The sequence below is a fragment of the Eumetopias jubatus genome, unplaced genomic scaffold (genome assembly GCF_037043125.1).
Source record: "Eumetopias jubatus isolate StellerSeaLion01/CBP00866 unplaced genomic scaffold, mEumJub1_p1.0 scaffold_5, whole genome shotgun sequence".
Lineage (NCBI taxonomy): Eukaryota > Metazoa > Chordata > Mammalia > Carnivora > Otariidae > Eumetopias > Eumetopias jubatus.
The window spans coordinates 147,121,591-147,148,285 of NW_028274811.1; the positions used below are offsets into that span (position 1 = coordinate 147,121,591).

General features: G+C 44.5%; 1 protein-coding gene across 2 annotated transcripts in view; it reads left to right on the plus strand.

The window, feature by feature from the left end:
* Positions 1 to 26,695, plus strand: part of SEMA5A (semaphorin 5A) — a 307,625-nt gene that overhangs the window by 271,690 nt on the left and 9,240 nt on the right. For both annotated transcript variants that reach the window (XM_088023722.1, XM_028122663.2), the window contains 4 exons: positions 13,448 to 13,673; positions 17,268 to 17,486; positions 24,687 to 24,857; positions 26,385 to 26,540. In XM_088023722.1, the coding sequence (XP_087879848.1) occupies positions 13,448 to 13,673; positions 17,268 to 17,486; positions 24,687 to 24,857; positions 26,385 to 26,540 (772 nt within the window). The remainder of the gene's footprint in view (positions 1 to 13,447; positions 13,674 to 17,267; positions 17,487 to 24,686; positions 24,858 to 26,384; positions 26,541 to 26,695) is intronic.

The following is a 26,695-nucleotide window of genomic DNA, read 5'->3' on the forward strand; positions in this document are numbered from 1 at the left end:
ATCAAAAGATGGATGAATGGATGAGCAGATGGGTGGGTAACATGATACTTCTATTTTCATAACTTTGCTGTTAATTGAAAATGTCATTTGGACAATATTACTGTGACTCTTAATTTCAAAAATATAAATACTTTAATTAAGATATGTAGATCATTAACCATAAGTTCTGGCAGGAAATATTCAGGAGGTAATGGAAATCTAATTAAACAACTTGAATTATAAACAGGAAGTCATTTAAGGATCTTTATTTGAGGAATTAATTATTTTCCCACAGTAAATTGGCCAAAAGAAGAGCAAATAATGATAATAATAATAATATAGTCCCTTGTGATTTCAATTATTAGCAAAAGATGCTGCTAAGACAGGTTTTCCATTTCCCAGACCCATTAATGATGGAATCCCAGCTTGGAGAGCCCCAACAACACTCAAGTGTTCTATTTCCATACTGGTGAGATGAAATGACAGAAAGACTTTGGCCCCAGCTGTGAACGTTCCAAATATATCATTCATGGTATAAGGATTTTAGATTAAATGAATGTTCTTACTACTATGTTTTAGGGCATGAAATCTTAGCCGATTATTAAGGAACATGAAGTGATAAAAAGCCAGCTTTACGTAAACTCCGATAACAAATTTTGGAAGAAAATTTTCCACTAGATGATCACATTACAGAGGGAGTGAAATGATATATATATATACATGGAAACTTTGATGGAAGTTAAATCTAAACTTATTTTACCAGTTAGATAAACCCATTCTCCTGAGTATGACCTGCTAGGATAATTATGGGTTATTGTGACCATCCACACTGAGAGAGGATGATTTCTCAAGATTGCTAATGACCAACTTTGAGAGCCTCTAATATTTTCATGTTCTGTATCCTGACCACCTTTGAAGAACTCCTGCTATTTTCATGTTCTGCAACCCATTTTCAGTTCCAGGCCTCTGTGCAGTACAAAGAGATGCCTCATAATCCAGGCTCCCTGCTAACCCCTGTAAACATATTATCTCATTAACATTCCCAAATCATCACGATGTGTCACTTTATATGCCCACTTTACAGATGAGAAAGCTAAGGTGCTAGATTAGGGGCTTGGAAGGAATAGACCCCCTGGACAGACCTGGTGGATTTTCCTGGCTATCACACAGGGCCATAAACTTGGAAGTGAGGAGAGTTTCATTCACAGTTAGAACTGACCAGCCCCTGTATAAATGAACTCAGAGAAGAAATTGCTTGAGGAGCATAAGTGATGACATCTTAGCTCCCTCTACATCATATACTCACTGGAGAGCCATGCCCCAACTGTCTTGAAGGAAGGGGATGTTTTAGATGGCTTCCCCCGTTAGAGCATGCAGTCAACTGGGCTAAATAAAGATTTTATGAACATAAGACTCCATCCTAAGTCTTTCCAATCCCAGTTAGGTTTGGCAGAAGAGCGATGACTTCCCTATTTTCAGTTTTGAATCAGTGAAGTCGATTTTAGAATCAATCATAAAAGATGAAATTGCTCTCACCTTTGAGAACTTTTTTGATTCCAGGTAGCCTCTCCCCCAACAGTGTTTGGTAATGTGCGCTCCCCTCAGTTCTGCTTCCCCAAAATGAGCTCTCACCACTCCTGGCTTGAAGAAATGCACTTACCTTTGTTGAACCCATGTCCTCTCTCTTGCCTGGCAGCAGAAGCTTTTCTCTGTGGCACCCATCAGCATCCTACAGAGACACACTTGGGGAAAAGTTCATTTGCGGAATGAATAGAACACCATTTTAAATTCTGTTTATGCCCTTAAAGCAAAAGACATTAGCCCAATATATTTCTCTCAAACGTAGTGGACTTTCACTAAATCTACAGCTTTAATGGAATTGGTGAAATTGAAATACAGTTCGATCATCAACACATGTATATTCTGTCATTATTCTGTAAAGTGGAATTAAAATTAACTCTGGATGGTATTGGGCATCTTTAATAAAACATGAGTTGTAACAACAAACCTCAACTTAGTACATAGCCTGCAGGTCCCTTATTCACACCTTGACTTTCCCAGGTATTATTACTAAGAAGCAGTGGTCACTTTTTAAAAACTTTTTGCCAAAACTTTCTCATAAGAAAAAAATTGGAAGAATGTCATAGCAGGAAGATAATGAGTTTTCTATGAAGGAATCTAATCCTTCCAATTTCTTGCCCTGGGGATACCAGATTAAGAAAACTCAGCTTCATTTGAATCATCTTATTAAACTGAATTCTTGGAGTATTAGATAAAAACAGGGTCATGGAATGGATTCCCTCTTGTGTACAAATACCAAATAAATGTATATTTACATAGTTTTCTGTTCCTGTGTAACAAATGAACACAAATTTAGTGGCTTAGACTAAGACATTAATTATCTTACAGTTCCATGGGCTGGAAGTCCAGGCCCAGGTTAACCGGTTCCCCTGCTTCGTGTTTCAGGCTGAAATCAAGGTGTTGACGGGAGCTGCAAACGTTTCCGAGGCTCGGGGTCCTCTTTCAAGCTCTCTGGTTGTTTGTAGAACTTAGTTCCTTGTGGTTTGGGGACTTAGGTCCTCTTTTTTTTTTTTTTTCTGGCTCTAGGCTGGAGGACACTGTTAGTTCCTAGAGGCTGCCCCCAGTTCTAGCCATGTGCCCCCCCACAGCATGGCGGCTAACTTCTTCAAAGTCAGCAGGAGAATCTCTTTGTCCACTACAAGGAGGTCTTGGTTAAGAGGGATCTCATCAAGAGCTGCTATCCCATCAGCTTCACAAGGCCCATCCACACCCACAAGGAGGGGATTACACAGGGTGTGACACCCAGGTTATGGGAATGATGGGTGCTTACTGTCAAAGTACTCTTCAGATCACAGCTATGCCATAATTGAGGTACCAGAGACAGAAGACTAATGGAAAATGGACCAGGTATTCCCAAGGCTCCAAGCAAGATGACTCAACTCGTGGGATCTGAACACACAATCCCATATGCCTGGTGAAATACACCAGAGAACTGAGTGCTCTGGATCTTTGTAAGATAGCTTTAGGAATTTTGCCAGTTGAATAAGCAGGTAGCAGGTGTTACAACAATGGAGGAGTGGAAGTAAAGGGTGGGCTCCTTTGCTCAAGGTCGCCTATTTCAGTTGTTGATTTGGGAAGGAAACCTTCCCCCCCCCCCCCCGCCATGATAGGTTTTCACTTCTAGCTAAAAGTAGTTTTTCCTCTCATTGCACAGTATTTGCCAAAAAAGCTGTCTGAATTCTTGATGTTCGCTTTCAGAGACTACAAATTTAAAGGCCTTATAGTGAGAGAATAAAATAAATAAATGGATTTTCTCATTTGAGATGTAAGTTTATAGATTACCCACAAATCACAGCTTCTGATAAAGATTTCCAACAACAGCACTGATTTTCTTATTCTCTTGGGCTTTCTACAGTGTTATAAAAAAGAAGGCCTAAAATGATGTGTAAGGAGGAAAGCCAGCTCCATTTATATATATATATATATATACAAACATATATAATCTAGTACATACACAAACACATATCTTTTTCAGTGAGACAGCAGAGGAATATTTGCTTGCTTTTCTGCACTTAAAACAAAACAAAACAAATCACATAAGATGACCGCTTGTTGAAAGCGAATGCACCCATTTGAAAGCCCCTGATAGGTTCAGTCCAATCCTTTTCTTCTTTAGAGCCAAAGGTAGTGCCAGTCACCCAGTGAGGAAGAAAGTTGCATCAACCCCAGGCTTTACCCTGGAGAAGCTCACAGCCTGGGGAGACCCCATGCGAACGACTGGTACACTGAAGATTTCTAAGAGAACTGTAACTAACTCAGGAAACTCACTGAAATGCAAGCAGCTACTGCCTGGAACGGAGCAATTTTCTACTTGAAAATACTCGTGCTTTTTGTCACCGTGTTTCTTTCACATTTAATAAAATTCCATTTTTATTTCACCAGACTTTTAATAACTGGTAATAGTAATGGGACCAAATGAGGAATATTCATAAATGTCCCTAAATCATCAGCCTCTCTTCACAGTAGCTAGTGTAGACTGTTTGTCAGGTAGCATTGGAGTATCAAATCTTTTTACCTTCTGTGAAACGGATTCAAGTGTACGCACTGAGTGTTACTGGGGGCCAATGGCCTAACCCAAAACAAGGCTGTGGAGTCCAAAATGTAGGCAGTGTCTTGAGATCACCTTGTGTAACCCCTGATTTGGCATTTGTTGGGATATGTTCTGTAGGCTGAATATTGGTGTCCCCTCCCAGAATTCCTGTGTTGAAAACCTAATGCTTTAAGGGGATGGTAGTAGGAGGTGAGGCCTTTGGGCGGTGATTAGGTCATGAAGGTAGAGCCCTCATGGATGGAATTGGTGTCCTTATAAAAGAGGCCCCAGAGAGTTAGCTCACCCCTTCCGCCATGTGAGGACACAAGAGAAGTTAACCCAGAAGAAGGCCCTCGCCCAACCATGCTAATACCCTAATGTTAGGCTCCCAGGCTCCAGAGCTGAGGGAAGTACATTTCTGTCATACCCATGTGTGATGTTTCCTTATAGCAGCCCGAATGTACTAACACACCTTCCAAGTGTTTACAGATTTGCAGTCTGTAACATACACCTACCATGTGAACTTGGTTAGAGGGTAAGAAGCTGGCCTTGGGGCAGGGTTCTTCCACCAAGCCGTCCTGTGACTCCAAGACTTCTCCAAATGCCATGGAAGATGATTTTTAACTCCTTCACGTTCAAAAGCCTGTACCAGCATGAAAATGCACTGCAGCTAAAGAAACTGCTTATAAGATAAATAAGATTATAAAAGCATGCATGTTGCCGTTTGTAACCCCTCCCTCCTACACCTCCCCGATCCCAGGCAACCACTGCTCTTTCTGCCTCTACGTTAGTTTCCATTTCCATCAATTTTATGTGAATAGAGTCACTCATTCTGCTGGGCTTCTTTCACTCATCATTACTTTCAGATTCTTCTATGCCGTATACATCAACAGTTCATTTTACTGCTGACTAGTATTCCCTTCTATGGATATAAGATGATTCGTTTAGATATTCACCTGCTGACAGATAGACATACGGGTTGTTTCTATTTTTGGCTGTTACCAGTAAAGCTTTTATGACTGTCCGTTTACCAGTATTTGGGTGGACATTTACTTTCCTTTTTCTTGGGTAAATATTTAGGAAGGAGATGGCAAGGTCATATGGTCATAAGTGTATGTTTCATTAATTAGGAAAAGTGTCAAAGAGTTTCCAAAGGGATTGTGCCATTCTCCAGTTTTACCAGCAGAGTGTGAGACGGGGTTCCTGGTCCCCGCAAGCTTACCAGCATTTGGTGTTATCCGGTTTGGGGTTTGTGTCTAATTTAGCCACTCTAATAGGTGTGTGGTAGTTTCCCTATGGCTTTAATTTTCTGTTTTTCTAACAGATGATGTTGAGAATCTTTATATATGCTTTTTTGCCATCTGTCTTCTCTGGTGACATGTCTATTCCTATCCTTGACAATTTTTGTATTAAGTTTTTTATTGTCGAATTTTAATTTTTTAAATATATGATGGATATGAGTCTTTTATCTGATTTGCAAATATTCTCTCTCAGGGTGTGGCTTGCCTCTCTCTTCACAGTGTCTCTCAAAGAACAGAAGTTCCTGATTTTGAATAATTCAGATTGTCATTATTTCTCTTACATGAATAATGTTTTTGGCATCGTAGCTAGGAAATCTTTGCTTGACCGAAGCTCACAGAGAGATTCTTCTAGGTTTTCTTCTGGAGGTTTTATGGCTTTATTTATTTTTTTTAAAGATTTTATTTATTTATTTGAGAGGGAGAGAATGAGAGATAGAGAGCACGAGAGGGAAGAGGGTCAGAGGGAGAAGCGACTCCCTGCCGAGCAGGGAGCCCGATGCGGGACTCGATCCCGGGACTCCAGGATCATGACCTGAGCCGAAGGCAGTCGCCTAACCAACTGAGCCACCCAGGCGCCCGGTTTTATGGCTTTAGATAGTTGGTCTGTGATCCATTTGAGTCTATTATCAAACAGGGAGTAAGTTATCATTCGAAGGTCTTCTTTTCACAGATGGCTATCCAATTGCTACAGCTCCATTCGTTGAAAAGTCTCTACTTTCTCTGCTGAATTGCCTTTGCTCTCTCATCAAAAGTGAATAAACCATGTGCATGCAGGCCTATTTCTGGACTTTCCAGTCCAGAATTCCTTTGCTGAGTCTTTCTGTCTTGAGGCTGACACCACAGAATGCTATTGTATTTCTCTAATGAGTCTTGAAGTCAAGTTGTAGAAGTCCTCCAGCTCTGTTCTTTCTTTCCAAAATGTTTTGGGTATTCTATATTTTTTTAATTTCTGTATGAATTTTAGAACCAGCTTGTCAATATTTACCCCCCAAAAAGCCTTCTAGAATTGTGATTAAGATTACATTGCTTCTATAGATCATTTAGGGGATTTGGTGTCCTTTAGTGTACAAGTCAAGCGTACATTTTGTGAGATGTATTGCTAAGTATTTCATATTTTTGATGCTACTGTAAATGGCATTCTTTTAATTTCTGCTTGCTCATTGCTAGTATGTAGGAATGAAAGTGGTATGTACTGTTCCTTTTGATCTTTGCAGGTGGGTCTTTCACCGCCCTTGTGGTTTCCTCAAATTTCACGGATCTGTACCCAGTTGAATACTTGAGGCGGGATCTCTGCACAACACTGGAGTTGCCTCTGTGCATCTCTCTCCTTCTGTCCCTTTGGCTTCCGCCCCTTCTCACTCTGTCTCTTCAGTCACTAGAATGTTTGCCTGGGATTCTCCGTCCCACACCAGCGTCTGGAACCCTCATCAAGGTTCTAGGCTGGGCACTTATGGGGCTCACCTCATGTTTCCCCTCACTTGGCCATCACTGTCCTTCATTGCCCTGTGCCCAGTGTTTTAAGAACTGTTGTTCCATACATTTTTTAGTTGCTTTGGGGGGAGAGAGTGAATCCCGTTTCTGTTTACTCCATCTCGGTCAGAAGCAGAAGTCATTCTGTGGCCCTCTAATTCTGCATCTGCCATCTCTCTTTTACTTCTCTTCCTTACTGGGTACCACTAAGCTCATCTCCAGGACTTCCTGTCAGTTTTTGCTCTGTTTGCCCCAGTGCCAGGAGTCACAGGCCTACTTCTGTGCACTTGCTGGAGTGCCTTTGGCCCTTCGCAAACACAACTGCCTTTCTTCCTTGTTCATCTTGTGCAGAATGGCTTTCTGTCTCAGCAGGATAACCTTTGATGCTGAAGGAGAACTTGATAAATGCATGTGAAAACCATGAGTATTCCATATGAGAATGAATTTAGTTCATATATTCAGCTATTGATGAAATGACTTTAAGGGTAACTTTCTTAGTTTGTGCTGAGCACACACTATCAAAATTTTGCTTGAATTGTCACTATTTTACTTTCAACCTATGGAATATAGATATTTCAGTGTCTTTCAAAGGAAGAATAAACAGCAAAACATGGAGCCCCTCTTAACCCACCAAATTTGTTTCCCAAATTTATGCACATTCCCTCAGAATGCACCTCATTGTGACTTGATCCATATGATTTGTACATTCACCAAAAAAAATACTATATTTAAGATTGGTAATATAAATTAAATGTGACAAAATTCTTGCTCTTGACAACCTTGCAGTCTTTGGGTGAAAGCGGTCTTACAAATAGACAAACTTCAATGAAATTCATGCTTTGATTCTGTGAACCAGGCCTGAGGTGACAGTGGCTTGAATTAGGAAAGAACCAGTTCAGATGGGAGGAGAGAGTGGACCCCAGAGTCTATTTCTATAGGTACTTCCCAGATTCTGGGTTAAACTTTTTTTTTTTTTTTTTTTTTTTTAGATTTATTTCTTTTTTTATTTGAGAGAGAGAGAGGGTGGGGCAGAGGGAGAGAGAATCTCAGACTCCATGCTCAGTGCGGAACCCGATGCGGGGCTCGATCTCACGACCCTGAGATCGTGACCTGAGCTGAAACCAAGAGTCGGACACTCAACCGACTGAGCCACCCAGGCGCCCCTGGATTAAACTTTAAGTGTATGGTTCTTATACTGTTGACTGGGACAGAGAGTACATGGGGAACGTATCTGGAGAATTGTACAAAATTGCTTTAGTAACCCTTGGGATTTTTGGTGCTCTTGACCCTTTATTTATGTTTTGTCCTTGCATCAACTGTTTCCTTAATTCATTTTTATGTTTTTCCAGCTTCGGTTTTTCCAGAAATAATTGATCCATAACTTTGTGTAAGTTTAAAGTATATCTCATGTTGATTGGATACATTTATATATTGCAAAATGATTGCCAGCAGAGTATTAACTACCGTCCCCATCCCGTCACATAATTAAAACATAGTCAAACATTTCTGTTTTGAGGTGAGAACAGCTACGCTCTCCTTTCTCTTTACTGTGTCAGTTACATGGTACAGTATTATTAGCTAAAATCGCTGTGCTATCCGTTAGACCCCCAAACTTGTTAACCTCATGCCTGGAAGTTTGCACCCTTTGAAAGGTATCTCGCCATTGTCCCCACCTCCCCAACCCCTGGTAACGACTACACTCCTTATGTTTCTCTCAGTCTGTCCTTTTTAGATTCTATGTAGGAGTGATAGCATGCAGAATTTGTCTTTCTCTGCAAGATTCGTTTCTCTTAGCATAATGTCCTCAAGGTCCATCCAAGTTGTCACAAATGGTGGATTTTTTTAAATTTAATTTAAAGGTTTTATTTACTTATTTGACAGAGAGAGAGAGAGAGAGAGACAAGCAGGGGCAGCAGGCAGAGGGAGAGGGAGAAGCGGACTCCCCACCGAGCAGGGAGCCCAATGCGGGGCTTGATCCCAAGACCCTGAGATCATGACCTGAGCCGAAGGCCGACGACGCTTAACCGACTGAGCCACCCAGGTGCCCCTGGTGGATTTTTTTTTTTTTTTTTAGAAGGTCATTCTCACACGTGAGTTTTGACTCCAAACAAGGCATTTAGGCTCTGTTTCCTCACCCACCAGGCTTTGGAATATCCTTGATTCATTCACGTCCAACCAGCATTTGGGGCCCATGTGCTGTCTTTCATGAACCATCACCCTTTTGGTGGCGGCAGCCCCAGGACAGTGCTGTTCCTGCCTCCGTGTTCCATGGTCTGGGGTCCAGCTTGCTCTCTCTGGCTTCTCCCCTCAGAGGCGCCAATATGCAGCTTATGGGTAGAGCGGCCTTCTCCCCAAACGTACCTGCTCTTCTTAGGCAAGGGTTTGCTGCCCTGACCGCCCTTCAAGTTCATGATGTCACTGGAACACGAGCTGACCATGGTGGAATTGAAGCTGCTGTTTCAACAGATATTTTCTAAGGGCCTAAGCTAAACCATGATGAGATAGCCCTTCTGAACATTCCCACTTGCTCTTTCTTTTCTTTGTACAGAAAATATCATTTACTCTTTCCACTTACTGCAGGGATTTTCAGGGACCAAATAAGAGATTTCCATTCTAGATGGTAATATTGGGCCAATCTGTTTGCTGAAATAAATTGAACGCAGTACCCGGGTTCTGGGATCAGTTCTTTGCTGAAGGATTTTTTTCAGTGGCTTGGAGTCAAGAAGAGTGAAATGGGTTGGAATATCCGTGTCAGACTTTGGCTTCCCTGTAGACTAATAACAACGACTTACATTCCTAGGGCTTCTCATGGTTTACAGAGTGCTTATCTGTTAATAATTTCATTTGACCTTCATAACCTTCTTGTGATGTACACAGGAAACATTCGTCATGGGAAAAAGTGGGGACAGCCTCCAAACTTGGGTGCTGTGCTCCCTCACAGGTTGTGTGGAGTATCATGACACTGCCCATGTGTGCCTCTAGGAAAATTAGGTTTAAATACAGGGTGGCTGACAACCTAGTAACTGTGTTCCTCCTCTGTTCTTCAGGAAAGCCAGAGAATGTTCTAGAATGAAATGTATCCAGAGGACAATAACTTTTATCTCTGGCCATTAGCCTAAAGGGCCTCATAAGACCCAAATGATGTAACCTGAGCATAAAAGCCTGGATCTATGGGGAGATTTCCTTCCTTTTTATGGTTGAATGGTATATATTGTATATTATTACACATTGTATTGTATATTATATATATCATGTTCACACACATACCACATCTTGTTTATCCATTCATCTGTTGATGGACACTTCCTTTATTGCAATGCCTTGGCTACTGGGAGTCATGCTGTGATGGACATGGGAGTGTAAATATCACACTAAGATCCTGATTTCAGTTTCTTCAGCTATATGCCTCGAAGTGGAATTGATACTAGTGACCATTGTTACCTAATATTTTCCAGCAGAATATTAGGAATCCTATGTGACAAGTAATAGTAACTGGCTCCCTGAAATTTCTTAGAAAATAATTTCTATCTTTAGCATTAAATGTAATATTGTTCACATTACATTCAGAGTTGGGTAGTTACTGCCATGGGTCATCAGTACATTGTGGCATCCAGATTCGGCTGAGCCATAGAACTACTGACCACTGAATCAAATCACTTCATAATTTTGCTCACTGATATAAAACTGACTGGTCATACCATTTCTCAGCATTTCGTCATCTGATATTTTAAATGAATGCATCACAATCAAACCTCAAGAAGCAGGTGAAAAGGGCAGTTCTGAGTCTCAAGGTAAACTTCATACAATGAAAAGACAATGAATGGAAGAACAAACTTTGTTAGCAGAGGCTATCTAATAAGCCCACATTGGTCTTTATCCTTGAGCTCTGCCCACCTCTGCCCCACTGGACATGTCACCAGTACACAGAGACCAACTCAGCCTCTTGAGCCAGCTTTAAAATATATTTGCTATTCATGTATTTCAAAAATAAAACTTCACCTCTGTAGAAAATGTGACATTTCTGGTGTACAGAAGCGAAGAGTTCCTGGGAGCATCCTATGTGTTTGTTTCTCAAGATGGGGTCATCTTACTGACGAACTTGTTAATGCTTAAGGACCCGCACTTTTTAAGCAGGGGTCCATAAACCACATATGTTCTGAGCCGGTTTCAGCAAGGAGCCCTGGACACCTGCTCCGCCAGGCTGAAGTGATGAAGGGAAGGACAGTGGCATGTAGCATTTTCAATCTGGGGTTGGTGGTGCCATCACACTGCAAGCCTGGACAAGGGTTTATTGCATTCCTATTGTGTGGCCTCTATTTCAAGAGAAAACGAGAGGGCTCATGTGTGTTCTGCCTGGTTTTTCACACGATTGGGTTTATGGCATTCACTGGGGCTTTTTTTTTTCATTTGAGAGGCAGCATCCAAATAATACCATAATAAAAGATGCCGTAAACAAAGGGAAATGAAGTCACCAATCTTCCTGGTATGTGTTGGTGTGGGGATGAGGCGCATTGGTGTTGGCGGGGAAGGAAATGGCGAGAAGATAAGAAATCAGAGAAGTGGTGGTGACCACTTTCCATAATTCCTGCTGAAAGCCTGTGATGCCACAAACAGGAAGAACTCCTGAGTCTTGTCACTTATAGATTTTTTTTTAAAAATTGGATTACTAGTAAAGAAAAGTAATTAGAGTAATTAGATTAATGACAAAATACATATTTTAATAGGCTTCCAGATAGAGCTGGCTGTGTGGACACACATGGCCACTCTCTTTCCTACTGGAAATGCATGACTATCATATTAAAGGAGTATTCTTTCAAAGCATAAACCCACAAGGACAGTTCTTACTATGCCTAAGTCCCTGATTGGAGGGGGGATGCATTGGTGATGAAGTCATAGAATCCAAACAACCACCCCCAAAAACTTTAGTGTGCGAGCGACCTGGATAAGAATAGTAGTCCATCACCCTATCACATCCCTCAGCTGGGGATGGTGTGCCCCTAGTTATGAGTGCAAACGCTGGACTTTGATCTAACCAAAGGAACAATGTCGCTGCATTAAGAGGATGGGAGATGGTAAATTTTCGTCAATGTTGCAGACACGGGGATGGTGGAGAGAGTAAAGGGCCAAACCCTCTCCTTCCATAGTGCACAGTTAATGGATAATGCCTGATCTGGAAAACTCTGGTTGTTAGATCTAGGGGCTAAACATGCAAATATTTAATTAAAACATATGGGGGATAAGTCAAGCAGAGAGAGTCAATTATCATATGGTTTCACTTATTTGTGGAACATGAGGAATAGCAGGGAGGACGTTAGGAGAAGGAAGGGAGAAATGAAGGGGGGGGAATCGGAGGGGGAGACGAACCACGAGAGACGATGGACTCTGAGAAACAAACTGAGGGTTCTAGAGGGGAGGGGGGTGGGGGATGGGTGAGCCTGGCGATGGGTATTAAGGAGGGCACGTACTGCGTGGAGCACTGGGTGTTACACGCAAACAATGAATCATGGATCACCACACCAAAAACTAATGATGTATGGTGACTAACATAACACAATAAAATAAAATACAATTTAAAAAGTAAATAAATAAAAGATATGGGGGAAAGATAGAATATTTCTTTTTCATTAAAAAACCTTAGAGGGCTATTTAACACTTACTTGATATTTATGTTTAACACTGATAAAAATCATTTTTAAGGTATGGTCGTAATTGGGTGTATTATATGTTGTGGGTTTCCCGCTAATGAGACAACCTTTATTGTCCAGTGGAAGAATGAACAGTGCTGTGTCCAGGGTCCAACCTTGTACCCTTCATATGTGGTGCTTTTTATGGAGATGCCTTGTTTAGAACTCTTGACAAATAAATCTTCAAGAATCTTAATCAGTTCCACACACCCCCTCCCCCCACCTCACACCATGCCCCATATGCCAGACCTTCAAACATACACTGCTCAGTAACCGGGACGCTCCCCCTTTGCTTACAAGGGAGGAATCTGATGGCGAGGGAAGGGAAGAGAAACTGAGAAGTACTGTCCAGGGATTAAGCAGGGAAATGTTGTGAAAACATACACACTATAAGTTACTACATTTTTTTGTGTGTTATTTGGATACTCCACTACTCTAACACTTCCAATCCGTGGTCCCAGAGTTTAAAACACTCATTCATCTCAAGCTGAGTATTATGTTGTCCAAAATAAAATGATTTGGTTCCATCATTTTAACTTTAAGCCTTTTTAAAAAAACAGTTAAGCTTCACATCGGAATAGTCAGCAGTTTGTGTTATTTATCAAGTGAGAGGAAGGTGAATTTTTTGGGCCCACCGTTCTTACTCACATCTGGTTACATTTATTGTCTCATTCTCCTTATTGACACAGGAGAAACTGTGCAGATTCCTTCTGCAGTGGACCCTGAACGCCGAACATGCTCTTAAAGGCCCAACTGAACAGCACTGTTTTTCACTTGGTAGCGTAGCGGATGGGTGTCAGCACGTGCAGTTTTAGAGAGCCCCATCTTCCAGTGAAGGAAGGAAGCCCGGGACTCTGTTGGTGCTTGCGCGATAAGCACATGCTATGTCCTTTCTCTCCCAGGAGTACCAGCCTTGCAACACCAACCCGTGCCCCGAGCTGAAGAAGACCACGCCCTGGACGCCGTGGACGCCAGTCAACATCTCAGACAACGGGGGCCACTACGAGCAACGGTTCCGCTACACTTGCAAAGCCCGCCTGCCTGATCCAAATCTGCTCGAAGTGGGAAGGCAGAGAATCGAGATGCGGTACTGTTCCAGTGACGGAACCAGCGGCTGCTCCACAGACGGTGAGCGGCCACCCCCCCAGCACCAACCCACTCCCCACAGACGGGCATTTGATCCCGTCTCTGAGGTCATAGAAGAGCAGGGGGAGGGCATGTTCTCCTTTTGATTGTTTTTGGTGTTGCAATCTTTGTGACAAGGATCTCACTCGTGCAGAACCAGCTTGATAGCAAACGATGGGAAAGAATTCCGTATTGAGGTGGTCCCATGAATTCAGTCCTCACAATAACATTATATTCATTAGAGATGCAGAATAGTTGGTGGGAGATTTATTTAATATCAGGAAATATATTGAGGAAGACTCAGTGGTCTTCCATCGGTCTTCTCGCCCCCCAAAATGTAAGCTACAAATAAGCTTTTACTTTCATTCTCCCCCAAGCTGGACCAAGACAGAGTGCGTCTGTCTGTAGAAGGATCTTTCTGCTTGAAAGTTCAGCCTGTGAGAATCCTTTCATAGTCTTTGAAATTGCTCTGTCCTTTTAATGCCTTCCATACCATATTAATAATGTAGGGAAAGCTCTAAGGTAGACCAGGAGATGCACCCTCTGCCTGGTCCTGCAGCGCAGTGGGCTTCTCTCCTCCGACAAGTCACTTGCTTGCCCTGGAGCTCAGCCGTCTCTACTGCAGGAGAGGGAGTGAGCCTGGTCATCCCCAAAAATCTTCACTTCTGCTTTCTTCTTCATCTCTTTTGTCTCTCCCACCTAGTTTAATAAGATCTGTCCAATTCTAAAAAGAAGAGAGGTGTTCACAGATGGTTCTCGGAGCACGATGTTTTAAGAACGGTGATAGTACTATCGTGCACTAGACCGCTGGGAACATTTCTTGGCTTGTTTGTGTTTATGTTTCCACCTTATTCTTCCAACATGAATGTGACCTAGAAAATACCGTCGCCATCAGTGTCACTTTTCGAGAAGGCTCCTTGGACCCAGAGTGGGTGGCCTTGATGAACCACAGAGGTAGTAAGGCACCATGTTGGGCTGCCATGGGTAGGATAAATTCATGGGGGTGTGATAGATGTCCTCCTGCCTCCTTCAGTGCCCACGTGCCACTGATCTCTATGCCTCCTCTGGGGAGCTGCTGCTTGGAGGCCTGGCCGTTGCCATCAAGAGCCCCTCCTCATTGTAGGCCCTGACATTAACCATCTCCTGACCTCAAACCATTCTGCCCAGTGTAGTTCAGCAACTGTATATAGGCTTGTTCGTCATTTCTTTAAAAAAATAAGTCTACTTAGTGAAAAGTTTTCTGTGACTAGGTCTACAATTTCAATAAAGCGAACACCTAAGCATGTAGAAAATCAAGCAAAATGATCTTCACTCCTACTAATTTTGTAAAATCCTGCTTTAGTAAGAAGAAAAGACGTATATATGCTGGAATACCAAGAGGGAACCGAGGACCCATTGTAAAGATCTACATTCCACAAGGGACGATCTTGTGATCTCACGTTGGGATAGTGACATAAAATGCAAAATTCCCAGTTAAAGATGAATTTCAGATATTTCTCAGAATTTTTTAGTATAAGCATGCCCCATGAATCTGTTTTAGGATAAGTATGCCCCGTGCAATATTTGGGACATACTTACCCAGAATATGATTTGTTGTTCATCTGAAATTCAGATTTAACCAGGCTTCCTCTGTTTTATTTGCAAATTCTGGCAACCCTATCTCCAATTCATGCGCTTAACTTTCTTATTTCAGAGCAGGCGGTGAACTGGGTTATTTCTTACGACATCAAGGTAAAAAAGAGACAATGAGTGTCAGTGTTTCCCTACACAGGAATGTCATTGTCTTTTCTGAACATATCTTTTTTTACCCTTTTTTTTTAAAGATTTTATTTATTTATTTCGGACAGAGAGAGAGAGAGCATGCATGAGCTGGGGGAGCGGCAGAGGCAGAGGGAAAAAGCAGATTCCACCCTGAGGAGGGAGCCTGACACGGGGCTCCATCCCAGGACACTGAGATCATGACCTGAGCCAAGGGTAGACGCTTACCCAACCGAGCCACCCAGGCGCCCCTATTTACCCTTTTATTCTCAGATACATACAAAACCAAAGCTGATGTTTGTTTTCAATGATAGTAATATAAACTAAGAAAAAGTTTGATATACATTTATAAAGATATCCCATATTTCATCCAAAAGTGTATCATGGGCAAGGCGTAAAAAGTACTTCATCTTTCTTTTGTCTTTAGGGCTTCAAGTTCTAATGACCATCTGCACGTTTTGGTATTGACATCTTGAAAATACAAAATTGGACTTCTTTGCCTCCAACCACACAAAATGAGGCTGACTTGTACATAGCTGTTCTGTATTGATTAACCACAAAGTATTGGTTCATCACAGAAAGACATTTCAAATCCATTTTCTCTAAAGAGCATCCTACTGAGGTTTCTGAGCCCGAGTTTTTAAGTAAACAGCAGAGGAGCTCAGCAGTGGACAGGACTCTTGCTGTATTTGCCTTCTCACACTTCCCCAGAACTTTGTGGCATACTTTGAGAGGTTTTTTTTTTTTTTTTTTTTTAAGATCTATTTATTTGAGAGGGAGAGAGAGCATGAGCGGGGAGGGGAGGGGCAGAGGGAAAGGGAGACACAGAGTCCCTGCTGAGCAGGGAGCCCGATGCGGGGCTCGATCCCAGGACCCCGGGATCATGACCTGAGCCAAAGGCAGACGCTTAACCGACTGAGCCACCCAGGCATCCTGAGAGTTTTCTGTGAAAACCTGAGTCACATTGCCAGCATTTGAGAGCATTAGAATATTTGTTGATATTGTAAGTGAGTGGCCATTTTCATCAAAGCGAACAGGACTTTTGGCTGTGCCTAATTAATTAAATGACTTAGCAAGCGTAGAGTGCTCAGAGCAGACCAGACACACGGGACGTGTCCAGAGCCTGTTCCTTCCAAGACAGCTCCCAGCTGCCCCTGCCTCTGCCGCCACACGTGTACCTGGGGAGACACAGCTGCAAGTAAGCGGGCTCTGAACTTCCTGGGGGTGTGTGCCACTGGGCACCGTCGTTCAGGGATGTGTTCAGTTCTGAGTCATGAGCTCTGCCCCCTGCGGGGTTCCGGACAGACACCTGTCTCTGTGGCCTGGGATTCAAAAGTGGTGAACTCTGTATCTTTTACCAGGCTGAATTCACTGTGGAAAGGCTCACAGGTTGAGGAACAGGTTTAGAAAACTGTCGGAACCAGGCTTTCCTCTCTATAGATGGGTGTCCCCAGTGGTGAGCATCACCTCATCCTGTATGGCATGGTTTGCTCTAGAATTCCCAAGAGAAGTGAGAGAGTTGTGGTTTCTTTGTAAGAAGTTTCGCAGAAAAACGAGTGGCCTACAAACCTAAGACCTATTGCTTAAGGATGTGACCGCATTTACCAATCAAGTTCTGCATGGCATCCTATGTAAGAGCCACCGCAGAGAAAGAAGCTTGAATTATGGAAGATGATCATTCACCTGCAGTTCTTTCTTCTGAAGTAGAAAAAATATTCAGCTGATTTGGGGGATGCAATTACAGAATGAAGCAGGCAGCTGAGAGACAGGGAAGGTTAGTTGGGACTCCGGTTACTCTCAGAACTTCTAACGGCCACTCGCGGGCCATTTCATTGGCAGGACTTTCTGGTGATTTCCTGCGCGCTGGGAGGTACTCCGCCCACACCGTCAACGGAGCGTGGTCAGCCTGGACGTCGTGGTCACAGTGCAGCCGCGACTGTAGCAGGGGCATTCGGCACCGGAAGCGTGTTTGCAACAACCCCGAGCCCAAGTATGGGGGCATGCCATGCCTGGGCCCATCCCTGGAATATCAGGAGTGCAACATTTTGCCCTGCCCAGGTGAGTGGATCGAGTAATCTGGAAAACATCTTGAAATTCAAGGGCCTTAGACGACCTTCTAATTTAGGGAGGCTTGCTTGACTTCCCTGCCTTTATGCTTTAGATTAAATATATGAAAAGTCACAGATTACATTTTCTAACTGCCTTGGTAAAAAGACAGCTATAACCTAGGCTGGGTTATATTCATTTATTTCTCCTGATTTTAAAGAAATTGAAACATTCTCGTGAGCCCCCATGAGGCTCCAGGGCCCTCGGCACCGTGCCTGATGGAGCAGGGGGCCCTGCGGTCCTGGCCTGGAGAGATGTGTTGTGTCCTTGAAACTAGAGCCTGGCCTCCTCCCAGACTCATGGGCCCAGCCCCCTCTTCGTACCACAGATTCCTCCTCCAGGGTGACGGGTGTCAAGAGTGACCCACCAGGGGCCTGCCAAGCCAGACCCTCGTGGCCTGTCAGCAGGGCTCCGTTTTAGCCTGAGTTTAGTCCTCCAAACACACACTCTTCTCTCTTGGAGGCTGACAGAGGCTGTTGTCGGGGACAACAAATGCCCTGAGACCTGGCATTTCATCCCACGGAGCTCCCAAATGAGCACAGGGTTAGTAAATGAGCTTGAGGAGCCTCCGTCTTCCCGGACAGGACGTTGCTTGCAGACGCAGTCCTGAGGCTGGCTGTCGTAGTCAGTGCGCTAGCCCTCTCTGTGCTCCTCCCGCCGAGCTCTGGGGGCAGCCCTGGCACCTGACTCCCTCCCACCTGACCTTCCCATAACCGGAGGCTCCTTCATCGATGCCTCACGGCCCCCCGAGCGCTGTCTAGGGTTCTGCACGTTGCCTCTGACTCTGCCCCACAGAGGTTCCCAGAACCGCAGGGACTTCCTTGAGGGTCCCGCTCACTGCAGCGCCCCCAGTGCCCCACACAGGCCTGACACACATGAAACAGCCGTCAGTGATCGTTCACCCACCAGTTCACCTCAAATAAAAACAGCCACCAGGTCACGTTAAGGGGTGTCTCTGAGATGGGCCTGAGTCTTGCACTCAAGGACCAAAGGGGCATCCAAGCATTTGGAGAAGTCCGCATGTTGTGCTGACAGCAGTGAGGCCTCATGTCTGGAGCCTGGGGAGGAGAGGGTAGATGGGGGAGGAGAGGGTAGATGGGGGAGGAGAGGGTAGATGGAGGGATCCTGACGTTCCCTTGTCGCCCTCCCTGTTCAGTTTATAACACAGATCCTAATCTAATTATGTCACCAATGAACTCTCTCCCAGTGCCAGGGAGGAATCCTACTCTCCGTGCTAGGACTGTGGGAAAGAACTGGCTCTGTGACCTTTCCCACCCCCTCAGCATCACTTGGCCGGGAGAGCCAAGTAGCTGGAGGGAAGAGTCTCCTGAGGCTGGAGAAGTTCAGGCAGAGTCAGCCCAGGGGGAGTAGAGCCACCACGGGAGCAGGGGCATTACTGGGCTCCTCTTCCTCAAAGCTGAGAACTAGGTTTTTTCAATTTAACATACATTAATTCATCCATCCATCCAACTATCCATCCACCAGTTAACCCACCGCCCATCCATGCGTCATCCATCCACCCATCCCTTCATCCATTAATCTACCCATCATCCATTCATCCTCGCACCCATTCATCCATCATCCATCCATCTATCCATCCCCCATCTATTCATCCACTAATTCATCCACCACCCACCCATCCATCATGCATTCACCCATCTATTCATCCCAATCCAACCGTCACCATTCATCCACCTACCCATCCATCCATCCATCCTTCCACCTATCTGTCCATCCACCAATTCACTCACCACCCATCCACCAGTTCACCTACCACCCACCCATCCATCCCTCTATCCACCCATCATCTACCCATCACCCATCCATCCATCTATTCATCTATTAACCCATCCAACAAATACTCACTGAGCAGTGCTGCAAGCCAGTTCCTTGCTTAAGGAACTCAGAAACTTATTTGCACCTTCTGACAAAGATGCTGTGCTCACAGGTTTCTGTACCTTTAAAAACACTGTACCTGGTGTTTGGAATGACCCCACCCCCACTCCCCATCCCTCCTCCTCTCTTTGGCCAATTCCTGTCTGTCCCTTGGGACTCAGCTCAGGGGCGGCCTGATAGGGGTAGCTGCCATGACTCCAGCTCAATGGGTCCTTGGCTGATGTAGCTACTACATCTGGTCACTGACCCAGTCACCAGTGACCATCCTGGGTTGACATTATTCATAGGATGCCTCCTCATGAACTCTATGTTCCTTTCTGACCTGGACCATATCACTGCATCCACGTATACCCTGTGAATGGCGCACAGTGGGCAATCCAAAAATGTTTGCTGACAAAGTTGAATGAAGGAAGGAAGACCAAGTAAGCCAGTGCTTGGTCTTTCCTTCACTCCTTTTTTTTTTTTTTTAACTTTTTTTTTTTATTATGTTATGTTAATCACCATACATTACATCATTAGTTTTCGATGTAGTGTTCCATGATTCATTGTTTGTGCATAACACCCAGTGCTCCACGCAGAACGTGCCCTCTTTAATACCCATCACCAGGCTAACCCATCCCCCCACCCCCCTCCCCTCTAGAACCCTCAGTTTGTTTCTCAGAGTCCATCGTCTCTCATGGTTCGTCTCCCCCTCCGATTTCCCCCCTCCATTTTTCCCTTCCTGCTATCGTCTTCTTTTTTTTGTTTTTAACATATAATGTATCATTTGTCTCAGAGGTACAGGTCTGTCTGTGATTCACAGAGGTACAGGTCTGTGATTCAGTCACACAATTCACAGCGCTCACCATAGCACATACCCTCCCCAATGTCTATCACCCAGCCACCCCATCCCTCCCACCCCACACCACTCCAGCAACCCTCAGTTTGTTTCCTGAGATTAAGCATGCCTCATATCAGTCTTCACTCCTTTTTTTCAATCCATGTTTGTTTTCAGAACTAAGGATTCCAGAGGTGGAGACAACAGGTAGTTCTTTGCTACTGAGTAATATTCAAGTTTAAGTAACTTTATGGGAGTCATAATATGAGGCAGGAGGGACACTGAGTCACAGTCTAACAGAGGGACAGACTCTGAATGAAAATGATGACTTGGGTGTGTGTCCTGCAGATAACGTGTTTCCCCTCTGGGGAAACAGTGTCACGTACACCCACGTCCCGGAAGACTGTGGAGGCAGGATTTTATATCTCTTGACAGCCCCCAGGATGCCTGACACTCAGACATTAATCATTTCGTTTTGCTCTGCTCTTCAGATGGCTAGTAATCGTACCTCTGGGGCCGTCATTCTTGTTTGGCTGTGGCGGGTGGAGTAGTCAGTCAGAACAAGAATTCTCATCCCCTTCTATCAGGTGTACCTAATCTCTGAATTTCATTTGATCCAAAGTAATTCCCTTCAATTCATTGCCTTGATCCTTGCAGGAAACATGAATCTGAGCTTTCTCGTTTTTGTCTGATCTTCCTCTGAACTGGTCTTTCTGGGCCAGGAAGAGATTCCCGCAGGACTTGTAGCAATGTGACCGGAGTTACGCGAAGCCCTAAACGGTGCCTGGTCCTGGGCTCAGCCTGCTGGTCCTGCCCACCCCTCCCGCCCCCACGCATCGCCTCTGCACCCTCACCCCTCTGGTTCCATCCCGCATTCTAGAACACCCCCCATGGTGGTGGTGAGGACAAGGAGCAATACCAAGTGGGTTATTATTTCCACTAGTGTCGTTATTGTGTTAGCCCAGCATTGTTTATGCAGCAGGCTAGGAAGCTCTCAGGTGCCTCACATGGAGGCTACATTTGTTTTCCTTCCTTGGCTCCAAAGTTCCTGCAGGCTGCCTAGCAGTGAAGGCTATGGCGTGAAGCTTTTCCATACTCTGTAATTTCTATTTTGGAAATACTTTATAGTCTTCCTAATATGAAATATTACTTCAATATTCATTATCATTTTTTATCCAGTCCAAAGCACCATCCCCCTTGCATCCAGAGTCCGTGCTCCGAGAAGGTGGAGATCTGTGATAGGAGCACAAGTTTGAGGCGGCAGGAAGTGAGGAGCTGGGTCGAACTCGTCCGGGGTGTCCAGTGATTGCAGAACAGGGCAACTGCCTGGTGGAGTACAGTGGCTGGAATTTTCCTCTGATTTCCCTTTGGACTGGAAGCATCTCTTTCCCCAGTTCTGAGTATATCCCTTAGGACAATGAAGTTGCTGTTGAACTCGGTGGAGGTATTTGTGAGCTTATGGTTGAAACTGGCAAGTGGGAATGTTTTAGCAGCTGGATTCTGTTCCAAATGCTCCCTCAAACTGCTCGCATTCCGAACAAGAGCTATATTCTGTTAAACAACAAACAGTTCTGTGCCAGGGGAATTTTTTTGTGATACCAAGAGGACAGTTGGTGTGAATGGGGTGGGTAGCATTTATTAGACTAGATGAGATAATACTTGGAATGTTAGTTGAAATGTGGATAGGAATGAATGCTATTTGAAATATCACAAGGTAGTTTCTAAACATCAGCTTATCAGCCTCCTGGTGTGTGACTGTTAGGACTGCATGATTATAACATGATTATGAATGAAAAAAAATCAATCTTTGGTTTGTTTTTAAAATTTCGTATTGTAGTAAGAATATTTAACATGAGAGCCACCCTGTTAACAAATCTCTATTTTTTTTTTAAATTTGTTTATTTACTTGGGCGGGGAGAGGGAGAGAGAGAATCCCAAGGAGACTCCCCACTGAGCTCGGAGCCCAACAGGGGGCTGGATCTCATGACCCCGATATCATAACCTGAGCCGAAACCAAGAGTCAGATGCTCAACAGACTGAGCCACCCAAGGGCCCCCCTGTAAACAAAACTTGACATGCACAAGACAGGACTGTTACCGAGAGAACAGTGTTGCACAGAAGGCTATGTGGGCTTTTGTGAATAATACTGCAACAGACATGGGAGTGTAGGTATCTTTTTGAGATCTTGATTTCAATTCTTTTGGATATCTGTACCCAGAAGTGGGATTTCTGGATCATACGGTAGTTCTGTTTTTAATTTTTTCGAGAACCACCATAGTGCTTTTCCTAGTGACTGTACCAGTTTTCATTTGCCCGAGCACTGTGCAAAGGTTCTGATTTCTCCAAATCCTCACCAACATTTTTATCTATTGTTCCCCGTTGTTTTTCTTTTTATAACCTCCATCCTGGCAGGTGTAAAGTGATGTCTCATTGTGGTTTCGAATTGCATTTCATGGATAGTTAGTAATGTTGAGCATTGTTAAACATACCTGTTGGCCACTGGTCAGCAAGTCTACCATGACATACAAAAGTGAAGAATCCTCAGATCCCATGGTTGGTTCTATCTAAGTCAGGTTCCCGCACCATCTAGACGAGGCACTAGACCCTTCTGAGCTCCAGATTGTCTTGTGCACATTCAGACACCCAAGCTCTTTGACACCTGTTATTCTAAGGCACCTTCTTCTTGGGTGTGCAAACATACGCACTAGAGACCAAGCTTCAGCTCAGGTTACAGACAGAGAAAAACTGGCAGCAAGCATCCCCCCAGTAAGAACAGATGCAGAGGAGGATGTTTGAAACTTTTACAATTCTGCCTCCTACCAGTGGCAGATAACTGACTGGTTCCCCCCTACTTCCCGATCCACCTTATTGCCTATTAGGGAAAACGTATAAACTTCTGAATCACAAAGTTCCCAGTTAGGTCACAAACCCACTTTAACATGGGGTTCAAGTATTTTGTTTCTGTTTTGTTTTTACTTGTTTGCAGATAAAAATATCATAAAAATGAAATTCTTGCTCATGTTTCTCAAAAATACTTTCTTTTTACATATGCTTATAACTAAAGAAAAATATTACTCCACAAAGACGCGTTAAATCATGCTGGGTGTATTAAAATGCAAACGCTGTGATTCTACTTAAAACAACCTTGAACAACTTTGGCATTGCTTCTCATGATTGCTTCTGGGTTTGTTTGTTTGTTTTTAAGATTTTCTTTATTTATTTGCAAGAGAGAGGGGGAGCACGGATGGGGGAGGGCAGAGGGACAAGCAGACTCCCCGCTGAGTGCAGAGCCCCACGCGGGGCTCGATCCCAGGACCCTGAGATCATGACTTGAGCTGAAGGCCGCTGCTTAACCGACTGAGCCACCCAGGTGCCCCATTTTGTTTTCTTTTTATGTAGGATACAGAGAAAATAAACTATGCAACTAGGTACATATGGTAATAGTGAGTCTCTCATCGGGTTTTTATTGTCACTAGCTGTGGTGATGGCTATTCTTGCCCATTTTTGATGAGTCTAATGCCGGGTCAACAGAGTCCTGCAGCTTTGCTCTGGGGCTGGCTAGCAAGAGAGAGCACCATTCAGGAGTTAGATAAATAACAGGTCGGATATGACAGTATCAGAGACTGCAGCCAGCATGAGGGGCCAGTTTTAGCAACATCAGCTGATGCAGGACGAGCACCGAGGTCCCACATCCAGGCGGGCCACCGATGCCCGCGCTCAGGAGGTCCGTGTGCAGGTATCAGGAGCCCGGATTGGGGCAAACGAGGGACATGCTCCGGGTGACCAATAGTCACGGAACCAGTCATGCCTCTTGTCCGCATTGTAAAACCCCCCTCCATAATCATCTGGCTGTGGATATTGGGATTCGTCTCTTTAATCCTTCCTGTAAACGCACTGCCAAGTCAGTGCGGTTCATGCTCACTTTGGTTGTTTAGCACCTGCGTCTCCGGAGCACCCTTCACAGTTCCTCCCGGAACCTGTTAGCTTTTCTCAAAACCCCCTGTCGTCGAGCACATTGTAATCCAGGTAGGAAGGAAGCCCGTGACTGCAGCTGCCGATCCTTGGCTCTAGGTAGATTGTGTGGTTAGCAAAGTGAGAGAGAGCTAGCGGGCCTTCACGTGAATGACTACAGAACGTGGTTCGTGGTCCTTCCCGGGGACTGGGACTTTGTGTTACATACGTAGCACTCCTCGGCTCTCTTCCTGCTTGCCTGTTATAGGTTTAGAAATATTGTCCGAAAGAACAAGGAAGAGGCACTGAGAAAGCATAGGGAGGAATATGCAAAGCTGGTTTCCTCACCAGGAGGACGAGCCCAGACAGCCCCGTGAGCGGCCAGGGGGTGCGCCGATGCCTTCCTGCAAGGCACGTTCCATCTGCGGCCGCGTCAGATTGGTCAGATGGGGATTTCAGAAGTGTTGTGACTTTGTGTCCCTTCCCAGTGGATGGCGTCTGGTCTTGCTGGTCTCCCTGGTCAAAATGCTCGGCGACGTGTGGTGGTGGGCACTACATGAGGACCCGCTCGTGCACAAACCCAGCCCCAGCCTACGGAGGAGACATCTGCCTGGGGCTGCACACGGAGGAGGCGCTCTGCAACACGCAGCCCTGCCCGGGTAAGCGGCCTGCCTGATTGCCCGACTCGGGGGCTCAACCCGCCCCTTCCCTCCCTTGATTTGCAAATGGTAAAAGTGATGAGACCCCATGAGAGCAAATACTGAAAGAAGGGAACACCTCAATCCCGCGCTATAAACCTTGCCGTGACGTCATAGCACATTGTTGCACAGTGGAATGAATAGTTCTCACCGTGCCATTGTTTCTCAACTAGTAACAGACACGGGTCATCACAATGCATTATTAAAAGGTTTAACCTGGTCATGGGATCTGAAAATCAGGTTGGGGAGCAAGGAGAGCCCTTGTGAAGGACTTGGCTTCAGGTCCGGGGGTTCGGGGAGATCCAGGCTCCAAGGCTGGCTAACACAGGTGCCCAGTGGGTACACTGCCGCAGCATCCTTCTCCAATAATAATCTGCTTTGTCCTGACATGTGGGGGCCGCTTGGAATGGAAATGAGACACTCTCTTCTGAGTCTAACTTTGATATTGAAACACCCATACTTTTAATGTTTTTACTTGCTCCTGCAGATCTTTCTGGAGGGTTCCATTTATATTGAAAAGTGCCTAGAAACCAGATTCTCACAGTCATCCCCAAACCTCGTACTTTACACGTTTTTAAGGAAAAATGTAACCTCTTTACCGTGGATCCAGGCACATATTTGATTTCCAGATTTTCCCTGTAATGCAGGGATGACACTGAAATTTAAGAAGAAAAAATCAAACTGCATTAAAAAATATCTTTTTAATTTGTTCAGTATTTCCAAATAATACTGAGAGCACATTTTTTTGACCTCCTTACTTAAAATATGAGTGTTTCTTTTCACACGTCCGTAGGCCTGGGTGAAGTTAACGAATCCTAGCAAATTTTCCACTTCAGGGTGAAGTGTCCTTAGATCATTCAGCTTTGGGCCTTCACCCCAGACTCATGCCCTGATCTTAGGCACATAGGCAACAATAAACCTGGGATAAAATAAATTCTACCTCAGGTACTGCCTGACATTGGTATATCGACTGCAGAATTGTTCTTGTAACGGAAGGGAAGGTGCTTGTAGTAGCTGGAAGCCCCTCTCAGCAACCTGGTCTCTCTCATTCACGCACTGCCATTTCTCTTGCCCAAGCTCTGAGGCCTGTAGGAATTTTGGCAGGAAAGGGTTTGAGGGCTGCTCTTCACAGAGGAGCGTTGCCCTGTGGGAAATGGGGTCTGCACTGAAGATTTCTCTCCCCTGACCGTCTCTGCACAGCTGGACCTCATGAATTAGAGTATTGTGTGTCCAATTACAATGACTTTAAAACCTTAAAATAACATGGATTTTAGAAAAGCGCATTATTTTTGCTCAAAGGTCTACAAGCTCTTTTATTCCACTCCATGTGTAATTTATTTACTGGGACGCTTAGAAGACACACGTCCATCTTATTTATACACAGCCCCATTACAAATGTAATATGAAAACTTAAAGTCATGTGTGGTGCTTCCAGGTGGGTTGATCTCAGGGGGCATTGTCACACGTCCCCTCTTCCGGTCATTGCAGAGAGCTGGTCCGAGTGGTCAGACTGGTCTGAGTGCGACGTGTCTGGAGTGCAGGTCCGTGCCCGCCAATGCATCCTTCTGTTCCCTGTGGGTAGCCAGTGTTCTGGAAACACCACCGAGAGCCAGCCGTGTGTTTTTGATGCCAATTTCATCCCAGGTAAGGGCAGAGAGGCTTGTCAGTGTGAACCAAATCATTTCCATCATTTAGAGAGGAAATGAGTCATAGGTGGGAGTTTTATCTGTCATTTGAGGTCTTGTTTGGTGAAACAGAGATGATTCTATCAACTCTTGTGGTTTCAAGGTAATTAGTAG